Below are 13,478 nucleotides of genomic sequence, written 5' to 3' on the forward strand. Positions count from 1 at the left end.
TCTGTCTGTCTGTCTGTCTGTCTGTCTGTCTGTCTGTCTCTCTCTGTCTCTCTATCTGTCTCTCTCTCTGTCTCTCTATCTGTCTCTGTCTGTCTGTCTGTCTGTCTCTCTCTCTGTCTGTCTGTCTGTCTCTCTGTCCCTCTCTCTGTCTGTCCGTCCATCCGTCCGACAGGATGTTTCAAAGGACGCTCGTTCCACCCACTGTATCTAATGAAATGTTTATGTGATATACAAGGCATTGTGGACTCGGTGCCGCTCTATGAGCTTGTAGATCTGCTATTTTAGAATAGCCCCAAGAAATCTTAAAATGACACACAGATGTGTTCCCGGTCTTAAAGGGTTAAGACATAGACACCTCATTGGTCAGTGGGGTCATATAGTGCAGGGCAGTAACCACTGTTACTGTAAGATGAGGTGTTTTGGTATGAAAACCCAAATATTTTATATAACCAAGTGTCCTGTATCATGACATAACTACAGGTTGGTTAATAATTCAGTGAGTTACTATGGTTTTAATAGAGAGACCTTCTGTTTCAGTAGACATACTGTACTGACACAAGTTTCACAACTAGTGAAAACAGCAGATCTTGCAAGCTGGTAGAATGTCTATCAAATGGCCCTATAAAAAAAACTCTGTTTTGATGTGGTTTAGATCAGTTGGTTCTCAAAGTGGAGGTGTGGGGGTCTATATGTACACTCATAGAGGTGTGGGGGTCTATATGTACACTCATAGAGGTGTGGGGGTCTATATGTACACTCATAGAGGTGTGGGGGTCTATATGTACACTCATAGAGGTGTGGGGGTCTATATGTACACTCATAGAGGTGTGGGGGTCTATATGTACACTCATAGAGGTGTGGGGGTCTATATGTACACTCATAGAGGTGTGGGGGTCTATATGTACACTCATAGAGGTGTGGGGGTCTATATGTACACTCATAGAGGTGTGGGGGTCTACATGTACACTCATAGAGGTGTGGGGGTCTACATGTACACTCATAGAGGTGTGGGGGTCTATATGTACACTCATAGAGGTGTGGGGGTCTATATGTACACTCATAGAGGTGTGGGGGTCTACATGTACACTCATAGAGGTGTGGGGGTCCGTGGTCCTCGTGGTTCCTGGTTTAGAAGATGATAGAAGCTTCTCTCTTGTGTTTCAGTTCTTCTTCTTCCTCCTCGTCATCTTCGCCGTGGAGGTGGCTGCTGGGATCTGGGGGCTGTCCAACAGAGACCGGGTATAACACACACACACACACACACACACACACACACACACACACACACACACACACACACACACACACACACACACACACACACACACACACACACACACACACACACACACACACACACACACACACACACACACACACACACACACACACACACACACACACACACACACACACACACACACACACACACACACACACACACACACACACACACACACACACACACACACACACACACACACAGGGACGTGCACAGATAGACTCTAACTGGTGCTAGAGCGCCTGCCCTTTGCCCTCTTGACCAGAAGTGCCCTTTTGGAAAAAAGGATTTATTTTTATTTTTATTTTTTTTTCAGTTTACAGCAGGGGTTCTCAACAGGGGGTCCGGGACCCCTAGGGGGTCCTCAGAGTTACTACAGGGGGTCCGCCAAATCTTTATGTGATATGATTTTTCTTTTTACCATAACCACTCGAAACCTAGCATCCCTTTTCTGAGGAGAACTTTAGCCAAAAATAGTTTTTTTGGCAAAGAGGTATAGGTGTAGAGGGAAAAAAGAGCAGACCAAGTAAACAAAAAAAGTATAATTTACTTGAGCACCTGCCCCTCAAAATGTCTGTGCACGCCACTGCACACACACACACACACACACACACACACGCACACGCACACGCACACGCACACACACAGTGAACCTAACGTCTGTCTATCTACATAACAGTCTGTACATGTGTGGACATAGTGGTGAATGGACTGCATTTACGGAATATAGCGTTTTTCTCCAAAGCTCCAAAAACGATATTTCACACATTGTACTTTATTCTTTATCTGATAGAATAGACTCTATTCTATCAGATGGAATAGACTCTATTCTATAGAATAGACTCTGTCCTCTACCAGAGTACAGCGTGTGGAGAAATCAGGGAATTGGCATAACGACTCAATTGGGAGAAATTGGTTAAATCGACACGGTCACGACTTTTTTCTGTTCTGGCCCCACAGTGGTGGAATGAACTTCCCACTGATGTCAGGACAGCAGAGTCACTGCCCATCTTTCGCCGCAGGCTGAAAACCCACCTCTTCAGGAAACACTATCCTTCCTCTTTGCCTGGCCTACTTGTTGTTAACTAGTTGTACGAACTGTTGTTTTAGTTTTGTATTGTTTTATTGGATCTTGTTTAGTCGATACACTTATTTGTTTTAGCTCTTGCTCACTTGATTTAGCTATTTTGTCTCATCTGTTAAAGAAAGTAGGTAGCTGATATATTACACTTTAAACTTAGCACTAGGTATACTCTTAGTTGCTTGTTTTTGCAGAAAATGCACTTCAGACTTCTGGTGATTAGTAGTTTTCCTACCTATGTGTTGAATACACTTATTGTAAGTCTCTATGGATAAAAGCGTCTGCTAAATGACTGTAATGTGATGTTAAACAAAAAAAACAAATCTGCCCACTGATTATTTTTTGATCCATCTTCCTCTAATTTGTCTGTCTGTCTGTCTGTCTGTCTGTCTGTCTGTCTGTCTGTCTGTCTGTCTGTCTGTCTGTCCTCCCCCAGGTGGTAGAGGATGTAACAGAGTTCTACAAGCAGACGTACACCAACTACAAAGACACCAAACAGGAAGCGCTGAAGGAGACCCTCCGTCTCATCCACTTTGGAGTGAGTGAACACACACACACACACACACACACACACACACACACACACACACACACACACACACACACACACACACACACACACACACACACACACACACACACACACACACACACACGTACTCCAACATGTAAAGTGCTTATTTTAAAATTGTATTCAAAAATGTTTCAAGACTTTTAAAAAATAGCAGATCTACAAGCTCATACTGTAGCTTGTAGATCTGCTATTTTTTAATATCCAAAGTATAACATTATGGTTAACTCATTCAGTGCCCAGCTTACCGTATTTTCCGCACTATAAGGCGCATCTGAGTATAAGGCGCACCTTCAATAAATGTATTCTTTTTATATATAGGGCACACCGCATTATAAGGCGCATCCGCACTATAAGGCACACTGACGGTGCGCCTTATAGTGCGGAAACCAAGGGAACCAATATTGATACATATACAAGTAAGACGCGCAAACGCGGGAAGCGAACGCAGCTGGAAAATAACAATAAGAAGAATGTTTTGGGGCAAACTGTTCTCAAACTAAGGCGTTTTCAACTTGCCATCCAGCACAAATGACATGGAATTCTTAGATATCCCAATAGATGAACTCGTGTAGATGCTTGTAGATGTGTTATTTTTGACTGTCGCTGCTATATTTTTCTCAGAGGAGTGTAATTAGTCACCCAGGGGCACAGGCGAATTTCAGCCACACTGTAGTGCATGCAGGCAATGAGAGCGTGAGTCACATGGGGGCAGCCAATGAGAGCGTGAGTCACATGGGGGCAGCCAATGAGAGCGTGAGTCACATGGGGGCAGCCAATGAGAGCGTGAGTCACATGGGGGCGCGGCTGCACACATACTGCACACACACAGAGATACACAGACAGCACGGTTTCATAGTAGGCTCCACTTGCGCGAGCCTTCGGCGCGCCTCCTTCCGCTGCGTTCGCAATAAGGCGCATCGGATTATAAGGCGCATCCGCACTATAAGGCGCACTGACGGTGCGCCTCATAGTGCGGAAACCAAGGGAACCAATATTGATACTTATATAAGGCGCATCGGATTATAAGGCGCACTGACGGTGCGCCTCATAGTGCGGAAACCAAGGGAACCAATATTGATACTTATATAAGGCGCATCGGATTATAAGGCGCACTGACGGTGCGCCTTATAGTGCGGAAAATACGGTATTTATGGAATTTTGGCTCTTGAGTGCCACAGCTTTTTTTTTTTCATTACGTCTTTGACGTCATGTGGCGCACGGGGCGTCAGGCCACGTGACGTAATGTGGCGCACGGGGCGTCAGGCCACGTGACGTCATGTGGCGCACGGGGCGTCAGGCCACGTGACGTCATGTGGCGCACGGGGCGTCAGGCCACGTGACGTCATGTGGCGCACGGGGCGTCAGGCCACGTGACGTCATGTGGCGCACGGGGCGTCAGGCCACGTGACGTCATGTGGCGCACGGGGCGTCAGGCCACGTGACGTCATGTGGCGCACGGGGCGTCAGGCCACGTGACGTCTTTGACGTCACGGTGCACTGGACGAGTTAAAGTGACTGTGATGCTTGGGGGCCTCCTGATGATGTTCCTGTGGAACTAAAATGCTGTTGTCCTTGTTTCCGGGGCGCAGCTGGACTGCTGCGGTCCCACAGGGACGGTGATTGACGCCGCCAAAGACATCTGTCCCAAGAAGGAGGGGCTGGAGATCCTCGTAACCACGGTAACCAACATTATACCATGGACCGTCATCATCATCTTCATTTATTTATTTATTTGTTTATTTAAAACCTCTGAAAACACACTGAGGGTTATATTCAGCAGCACTGAGCTACAGACGTAAGCATTATTCATTAGTTTTTAATATTGTTATTTGGTTTGGACTTTCAATAGGTTTTTAAAGCAGGTTTTCTAGCTTTGTTTAGTTTTTATTTTGTGAAAATGCTTAGTTTTATTTTGTATCAGTTTCAGTGTTGGTTTGAGTTTTCATTGTAACATGGGGTAGTCAGGGGCAAGATTCAAAAGAGCTAATCTACAAGCTCACAATGTGCCACGCTGTGATGCATTGTGAGCTTGTAGATTAGCTTTTCTGACTATTTTTGAAGAACAAAGGCTAAAACTATTAAGGACATTTTCTCCATGATGTTAGTGAGTTTTTGTTTGACTTGTAAACATAATACAGTTTCAGTTATTATTTTGTGAAGCTTTGTTGTTCATTTTATTTCAGTTAACTAAAATGTTTTTCCATTTTTAGTTTTTTTGTTATTTAAATAATAACCTTGACATATAATTAATGCGAATGCAATTAAGATCATAGAGCTGAAGAATACATGGATATATGACATTTAAACAATTCATTATAGCATAATATAAAGTAACTGTTTCCCTCGCCTGACAGAAAGAGGTAACTACAGTGATAACTTGTGGGGTTTAGGACTATAAAGTGAAGCGCTCTATGGCATTGGTTCTCAAAGTGGGGTCAGGGGTACTAAATGATGGATAGGAACCAAATGGACCCTTATGGGTCTGTAACTCTGAGAGTGTACAAATGGAACCAAATGGACCCTAACGGGTCCATTTGGTTCCATTTGTACACTCTCAGAGTTACATTAACATTTATTTTACAATATGAATTGGGGTCCCAGAGATAGAAATGCCATTAAATGGGGGTCTGTAGCCCTAATGCATGTCAAACTGGGGGTCCTTAAAATTAAAATGGTTGAGAATCACTGCTAGAGCCGTAAAAATCTTCTCTTATGGGGGTCCCTGGCGTATCTTTTCAAATGGGGGTCCGCGGGCTAATAAGTGTCCATTTGGGGGTCCTTGACATGAAAAAGTTTGAGAACCACTGCTCTATGGCACTGATACACTAAAAGCATTTGACTGGGTTTGAGGCTCTAAATGCCAGAGAGGAAACCACATGAGCATTTCATTCAGACAATTGTTTCATATTCAGCTCAATTATTTTTATTTCGTCCTTATGGGAGAACCTGGAATTACTGTTTACAATGAAGGCATTTATCAGACGCTGTATTATCTGCTGTATTTATATCACATACTAGACCAGGGGTCTTCAACAGGGGGTCCGGGACCCCTAGGGGGTCCTCAGAGTTACTACAGGGGGTCCACCCTAGCATCTCTTTTCTAAGGAGAACTTTACCAAAAAATAGCCGATCTACAAGCTCACAACGCCTCGCGCTGCGAGGCGTTGTGAGCTTGTAGATCGGCTATTTTTTGGCAAAGAGGTATATGTGTAGAGAGAAAAAAGAGCAGACCAAGTAAACAAAAAAAGTATAATCTGAAACACAATTTTATACAATATAGAGGGGGTCCCTGCTTCATCTCTCTCTCAGCTAGGGGGTCCTTGGCCTGAAAACGTTGAAGACCCCTGTACTAGACGATGCCCTTTTAACAGTTAATGATGGTATATTTCAGTCAGGGACACTGACGTCACAAATAGATTTAACCATTTAATGCAACAAATGGAATACAGTTAGACTTGCCGCTAATGGCTCCGCTCTTTAAGATGTTCCCTAACTTTTTGCCAAGCGGCATGCTAAGCAAAATCAGGGATCCCATAGCAAGACATTTAATCAGATTAACTTGAGTTCATTTTAACATTAAAGTCATGGAACATTGAATTCAGTTTAGAGCCATGCAGACATTGAATTCCAGTTGACTTTAGAGCCATGTATTGTATTGTATTTATTTATCAGGGACCGTGCACATTAATCAACATGTCAGTTTTTTCACATCCACGTAAAAGAGCCAGAGTTAGCCAGAGTTGGCTAATTTTCATCTGTAGCCCCTGAGCAGGCTGTTAAAAAATGGTAGTATAGTTATCCATACAAAAACAGACATCATCATCAACAATACAAGACAAGTAGACATAGTACAGAAGACAAAACAAATACAGTCAAATATGAGAAGAGACACCAGTGATTAATGGAGCTGATAATTACCCATGATTACACATTTGGTTAGCTTTTAGACATCTCTTAAACCCCATTAAGACCTGGAACGCATTTGTGTCACTTTAGATTTCTTTGGTTATTCAAAAATAGCAGATATACAAGCTCATAGCGCGGCACCGAGTGCCGCGCTATGAGCTTGTAGATCTGCTATTTTTGAAAAATCTTGAAAAAAACAACAACTTTTTTTTCAAAAAACTTTTAGGATTTAGAAAAAAAAAAGAAGAATCGCCTCAGGTCTTAATGGGTTGAACTTGAAGGTTGAACTTGAAGGTCAGATAGTTGGTGGTCTCTCTTACTTAGGAACAGTAGGAAGACTGTTCCAGTGATGGGAGGCTCTAACAGGGAAGACTGTTTCACCAAACACACTCTCTGTGTCTGAATGGTACCTCACAGTCTCCTGTGGTAGTTATGTCTGAATGGTACCTCACAGTCTCCTCTGGTAGTTATGTCTGAATGGTACCTCACAGTCTCCTGTGGTAGTTGCCCTTGTTGTTCTGTCACCACTTTCTCATGTGCCATGTGCTCATGAACTTCAGTTTATTCTAGAACCATGTGTTCATGAATTTCAGTTTATTTTAGAACCATGTGCACATGAACTTCAGTTTATTTTAGAACCATGTGTTCATGAACTTCAGTTTATTTTAGAACCATGTGCTCATGAACTTCAGTTTATTTTAGAACCATGTGCTCATGAACTTCAGTTTATTTTAGAACCATGTGTTCATGAACTTCAGTTTATTTTAGAACCATGTGCACATGAACTTCAGTTTATTTTAGAACCATGTGTTCATGAACTTCAGTTTATTTTAGAACCATGTGCTCATGAACTTCAGTTTATTTTAGAACCATGTGCACATGAACTTCAGTTTATTTTAGAACCATGTGCACATGAACTTCAGTTTATTTTAGAACCATGTGCACATGAACTTCAGTTTATTTTAGAACCATGTGTTCATGAACTTCAGTTTATTTTAGAACCATGTGCACATGAACTTCAGTTTATTTTAGAACCATGTGCACATGAACTTCAGTTTATTTTAGAACCATGTGCACATGAACTTCAGTTTATTTTAGAACCATGTGCACATGAATTTCAGTTCAACGTTCAGTTTAAACGTTTGAGTAATGCAAGACTCTGAACTATATGGTGGAGGCTGGGGTGGTGGAAGCAAGCTTTTAATCTCTCTCTCATGACAGAGTGCTGACATGCTGCGGAGACATTCTTTAGTGTGTGTGTTAAACCTCCCAAGATATTAACTGTTTATCCTCTGTGTCCTTCAGAGCTGAATATATATATATATATATATATATATATATATATATATATATATATAATGTATATAATAATGTATATAATAATAATACTATTATATAACGTGTCCTTCAGAGCTGTCCTGCTGCCATCGATGAAATCTTCAACAACAAACTGCACATCATCGGAGGAGTGGGCATCGGTATCGGAGTCATCATGGTACACACACACACACACACACACACACACACACGCGCACGCGCACACGCACGCACACGCACACGCACACACACGCACACACCGTGGGAGGAGTCTGTATCGGAGTCATCATGGTGCAAACATATTTGAAAATATAAAATAAATACCTTACAGTGGACTGTATCTCCTGTTATAGACTACTCCTGTACTTTTGGATCAGGGCTGATGATGCAGAGGGCCACTATATTTACACACTCACTCCAGAGGAACACTATATTTACACACTCACTCCAGAGGAACACTATATTTACACACTCACTCCAGAGGAACACTATATTTACACACTCACTCCAGAGGGCCACTATATTTACACACTCACTCCAGAGGAACACTATATTTACACACTCACTCCAGAGGAACACTATATTTACACACTCACTCCAGAGGAACACTATATTTACACACTCACTCCAGAGGGCCACGTTGCATATTGTTGTTGTCGGGCAGAAACCTCTTATCTCTGTATTTAAACTTTTTTCGTAAATGAATGCCATACTTCATCACTCTAGTATGTCACACAAAAGTAGCAAAAATAGCCGATCTACAAGCTCAAAACGCGTCGCGTTTTGAGCTTGTAGATCGGCTATTTTTGAATTGGAAATCCTGAATTATTTTTGCTGTTTTTGAATTAAAATCCTATAAAGTAACATTTTTATTTAATTCCAAATACATTTAGATATACTTATGTTAACTTTATGAATTTAAATACGGGTAAAAAGCGGGTCATGTTTGCATGTTTGGAATCATAACAGCTGAAATCAATAATATATCAGTATTCCCATATTAACCTGCGGGCCGCATTAAAGGACGACTTCACCACTTTTCAACATATCTTCATATAATAGGTCCTCACTAATGCTCATGATAAAATGATACCATTTTTTTCTACTTGGTCTGTGTCTCATAGGAGGGCTGTGGACAGTCCAGAAACCCGTCTACCAGTGACATCATCGTTAGGCAGGATTTTTTTTCCCAAAAAGATTACACATTTTTTATTCCGATTTTTATTAAGGCGAGAACAATGCGATCTATTATTGCATTGCAACTTTCCAGGAATACAAAGCCTGCAGTTTCTGTTAGCTTGGATTCCCCATCGATGATGGTAGACGGGTTTCTGAACTGTCTACAGTCCTCCTCTGACTGATTAGATTATTTTTTTTACCATTTTATCATGAGCATTAGTGAGGACCTATTATATGAAGATATGTTGAAAAGTGGTGAAGTCGTCCTTTAAGTGAAGGTGAGGGCCGCATGTGGCCCCCGGGCCGCCATGTATGCTTTGGACCATAACAAAATCACATACAAATGCATCACATTACCACTATTCTATTAAACTATAGTGTAATATCAATAGTCTTTAGTGTAGAATCCTGTAAGTCACTCATCTGTGCTGTGAACAAAACAAACCCATAGTCATATTTACAGTCCAATACATTGTCTTTTGTTCAAATGACAATATGCATTTAATACAATAAAAACAGGCTTTCTTTCACATGTTGTGAAAACAACACAAGGAAGAATCCTTACAAATTCTACTGGGAAATCTGTCCAGGTTCATTTATAAACACCGACATTTCAATGTATGAATTTGACATGAGTGTATGCCTACTGGAGCCACAAATAATACATTTTAGGAAAGAAACCGGGAGGCATGCGTTAATCCGACAGACCTTTTCTCCGACTATGTGGCATCCGCGTGCGGTTAGGGTTAGGGTGCGGGTTTGGTTCAGGTTTACTGTTTAATGTCGGAGCACTGCGCTGTCGGAGGAATGCGCTGTCGGACTAACGTATTGCACCCAAGAAACCGCGGGCCATAAAAAATCTGCCCACGGGCCACAATAGGCCCCCAGGCCGGACTTTGGACATGCCTGCTCAAAATACTGAGTGTTAAATATGAACCTGAGAGGGTACAAATGTAACCTAGTTATAGTAAATGGATACACGAACACAGCAAATGTCAGCAAAACATGGATCCATAAATGCTACTAAACAATCTAATTATATCGTTGCTCCATATTTCAGCCTCTTAATTTTTTTCCCATAAATTGATGCTCTTCTTCATCACAAGACACAAGAGTGTCGCACAAAAGTAGTGAAAATAGCAGATCTACAAGTTCACAATGTATCACGATACGACGCGTGTAGATCGGCTATTTTAACATTTTTGTTTTGTTTTCAGAATAATAAAACGGTTTTGTACATTATGAGGTTTTCACCCGACAGTGATAATATTTTATATCAGATAAAACGGGAAAGGCAGCATTGAAGCTAATATTGACTTGCTAATTGTTTCAGCTGTAAATTATGTACTTTTCCTTCTTTTGCCTTTTGACCACCTTTTCTCTGTTTTGTGTTTCCACAGATATTTGGAATGATCTTCAGCATCCTCCTCTGTTGTGCAATCAAGAGGTCCAGGGACTTTGTCTAAACACACACACACACACACACACACACACACACACACACACACACACACACACACACACACACACACACACACACACACACACTGTGCCCTTAACTTAATGTTTATACACTCTTAGATTCCTGCTTTAGTTTTCCTGGAGAAGTGTCTAATATGTGTTGGTAGTAGATCGTATTAAAGTAACACATTAGTTTACTGTATGGTTTCATACTGGATGGAGAGTCACCTGTGTGGCCTTGGGTCAACTCTGTCACAGAGTATAGACCCTGTGTGGCCTTGGGTCAACTCTGTCACAGAGTATGGACCCTGTGTGGCCTTGGGTCAACTCTGTCACAGAGTATGGACCCTGTGTGGCCTTGGATCAACTCTGTCACAGAGTATGGACCCTGTGTGGCCTTAGGTCAACTCTGTCACAGAGTATGGACCCTGTGTGGCCTTAGGTCAACTCTGTCACAGAGTATGGACCCTGTGTGGCCTTAGGTCAACTCTGTCACAGAGTATGGACCCTGTGTGGCCTTGGATCAACTCTGTCACAGAGTATGGACCCTCTGTATATTTGGATCAACTCTGTCACATATATTTGATCATCTTTTATCCATTCTGACACAAGCTCCGTGTTTAAGGCCCGTACAGCTCCATAAAGGCAGACGTTCTAAAATATAAAGTCACGTATGTTACCCCACCATACAGAGCCTTTGTGGTCAGTAGTGTGTCAGTGTTTTAATCCTGTCTGTGCCTGAATGCCCAATGTTTCAAGTGTAATACCAGCTTTCACCTGCTGCGCCCCCGCCGCTACCACCCATTGAGGAATACAGGAAACTTCCGGCACAGACGGGATTAAAACACCTTTTTATTAAAAAACACAGACTATTACGGAACACGAAAAGGCCTGTATGTTCGGGTAACATCTGTGGCTTTGGGGAAAGGACTTTAGTTTTAGTTTTTTTTTTACATTTGTGGAGATGTTTGGGCTTTAAACACGGAACTACAAACACTATTTTGTGGAAAGTCACCAAGACGCTCATAGAGATCACAATGTCAGAATCGATAAAATAAATCTAGGTCCTACGTCTTAATCCAAGGCTAGGAGCCTGTGCCATGTTGTCGTCTTTAGGGTGTTTAAGCATTTTATTCCACTTTTAATCAGTAACAAACATGCTAGTACGTTGGTGATGATGTAACAAACATGCTAGTACGTTGGTGATGATGTAACAAACATGCTAGTACGTTGGTGATGATGTAACAAACATGCTAGTACGTTGGTGATGATGTAACAAACATGCTAGTACGTTGGTGATGATGCAGAGGATCAGAAATGTGCCTGTAATACATGTTGGGACATTTATCAGTCCATAGTTCTGTAAACAACCTCACATTATAATGTTTCCCTTTGAGCAGCTTTTTTCTTTTAGACATGTCTTTAGTTCAGTGGTTCTCAAAGTGAGGTCCGGGGACCCTCAGAGTCGCCTGACAGGGTTCCAAATGGACCATTACAGGTCCATTTGGTTCCATTTGTTACACTCTCAGAGTTATGGGGGTCTTGGATATAAATAACAAAGTTTTAGAACCACTGCTTTTAGTTGAAGTCAGGTTGCTTTTGTTGCCATTGTGTGCACACAGACTGTGCTGCCATCTAGAGGATATCAGAGGGAAATGCATAATCAGTGAAGATATCTTTTATTCACATAAACCCCATCCAGACAATAAGGCACATAAAACAATAAGGCATATAAAACAATAAGGCACATAAAACAATGCATTGAAGCCTGTTCTGCCTTCAGTCTTAATCCAATAAGCTTGTTTTGAATTTAACTGAATTGTATTCAACAATTCCTTGTTTTATTTTCCTCTATAGGCTACATTGTAACAGTTTGGCCAACCTTTACATTTTGAAGAGACGCTTGATTATTTTTTTTATATAAATGTGGAACCATGGATTTGTATGCAGATATTTTGATGAATTAAGATGGTGTATATCCGTTCAGATGCCAAATAAAAATGACTAATGAGAATGGTGGGACTTTAGTGGTGATTGATGCACATGTTGAACTCATTTGTAGAAAGTGTTTAGTCACTGATGGGTGTTTTATCTTCCAGACATTCCCTTTTTTCTCCCCAATTTAGTCGTTATGGCCAGGGCCGGATTTATAGGAGTAGAGGCCCATCCATGGGCTAGAGTATTTTTTGAGCCCCCCCTGCGCACGTGTGAAAATTTGCGGGCTTTTTTCCTTTTACTTTGAGTTTTTGTTACTTTAATTCGGTTAATTCGGTAGGGTTACTTTACAATTTGATCATAAAAAAAAGAAATAAAAAGAAGAAGATTTTCTTTTTTCCCCTCTTTTTTTGGGGCCCCCGGGCTGCAGCCCATCCTAGCCCAACGGTAAGTCCGGCCCTGGTTATGGCAATTGATTCCTCCCCACAGTTGTATCCTACTGACTGACCTGCCAGTGAGGAGCCCCCACTGGGAGGACGTATAGACCCTTCGTCCTCCTCCTCCTCCCGCCCGGCTTCCCTCCCCCCGCTGAACAAAGCCGGACATACAGCACCATGGTGGATTTGAACCACTGTGCCACCCGAGCAACGTCTCATTAGTTATGCTCAAAAAGACGTTGCTTTATTGCAGCTTGTACGTAACGTATGGTTTAAAACAGTGGTTCTCAAACTTTTCCATCTCAA

General features: G+C 41.8%; 1 protein-coding gene across 2 annotated transcripts in view; it reads left to right on the forward strand.

The window, feature by feature from the left end:
- The window catches only part of LOC311039905 (CD9 antigen-like), a 48,296-nt gene extending 35,482 nt beyond the window's left edge, over window positions 1–12,814 (forward strand). For both annotated transcript variants that reach the window (XM_084049915.1, XM_084049916.1), the window contains exons 4-8: window positions 1,165–1,239; window positions 2,800–2,901; window positions 4,527–4,616; window positions 8,255–8,338; window positions 10,740–12,814. In XM_084049915.1, coding sequence (XP_083906041.1) covers window positions 1,165–1,239; window positions 2,800–2,901; window positions 4,527–4,616; window positions 8,255–8,338; window positions 10,740–10,805 — 417 coding nt within the window. In that variant the 3' untranslated portion in view covers window positions 10,806–12,814. The remainder of the gene's footprint in view (window positions 1–1,164; window positions 1,240–2,799; window positions 2,902–4,526; window positions 4,617–8,254; window positions 8,339–10,739) is intronic.
- Window positions 12,815–13,478: the final 664 nt, after the last annotated feature.

This window comes from Gymnoscopelus microlampas, assembly GCF_963454915.1.
Source record: "Gymnoscopelus microlampas genome assembly, chromosome: 23".
NCBI lineage: Eukaryota > Metazoa > Chordata > Actinopteri > Myctophiformes > Myctophidae > Gymnoscopelus > Gymnoscopelus microlampas.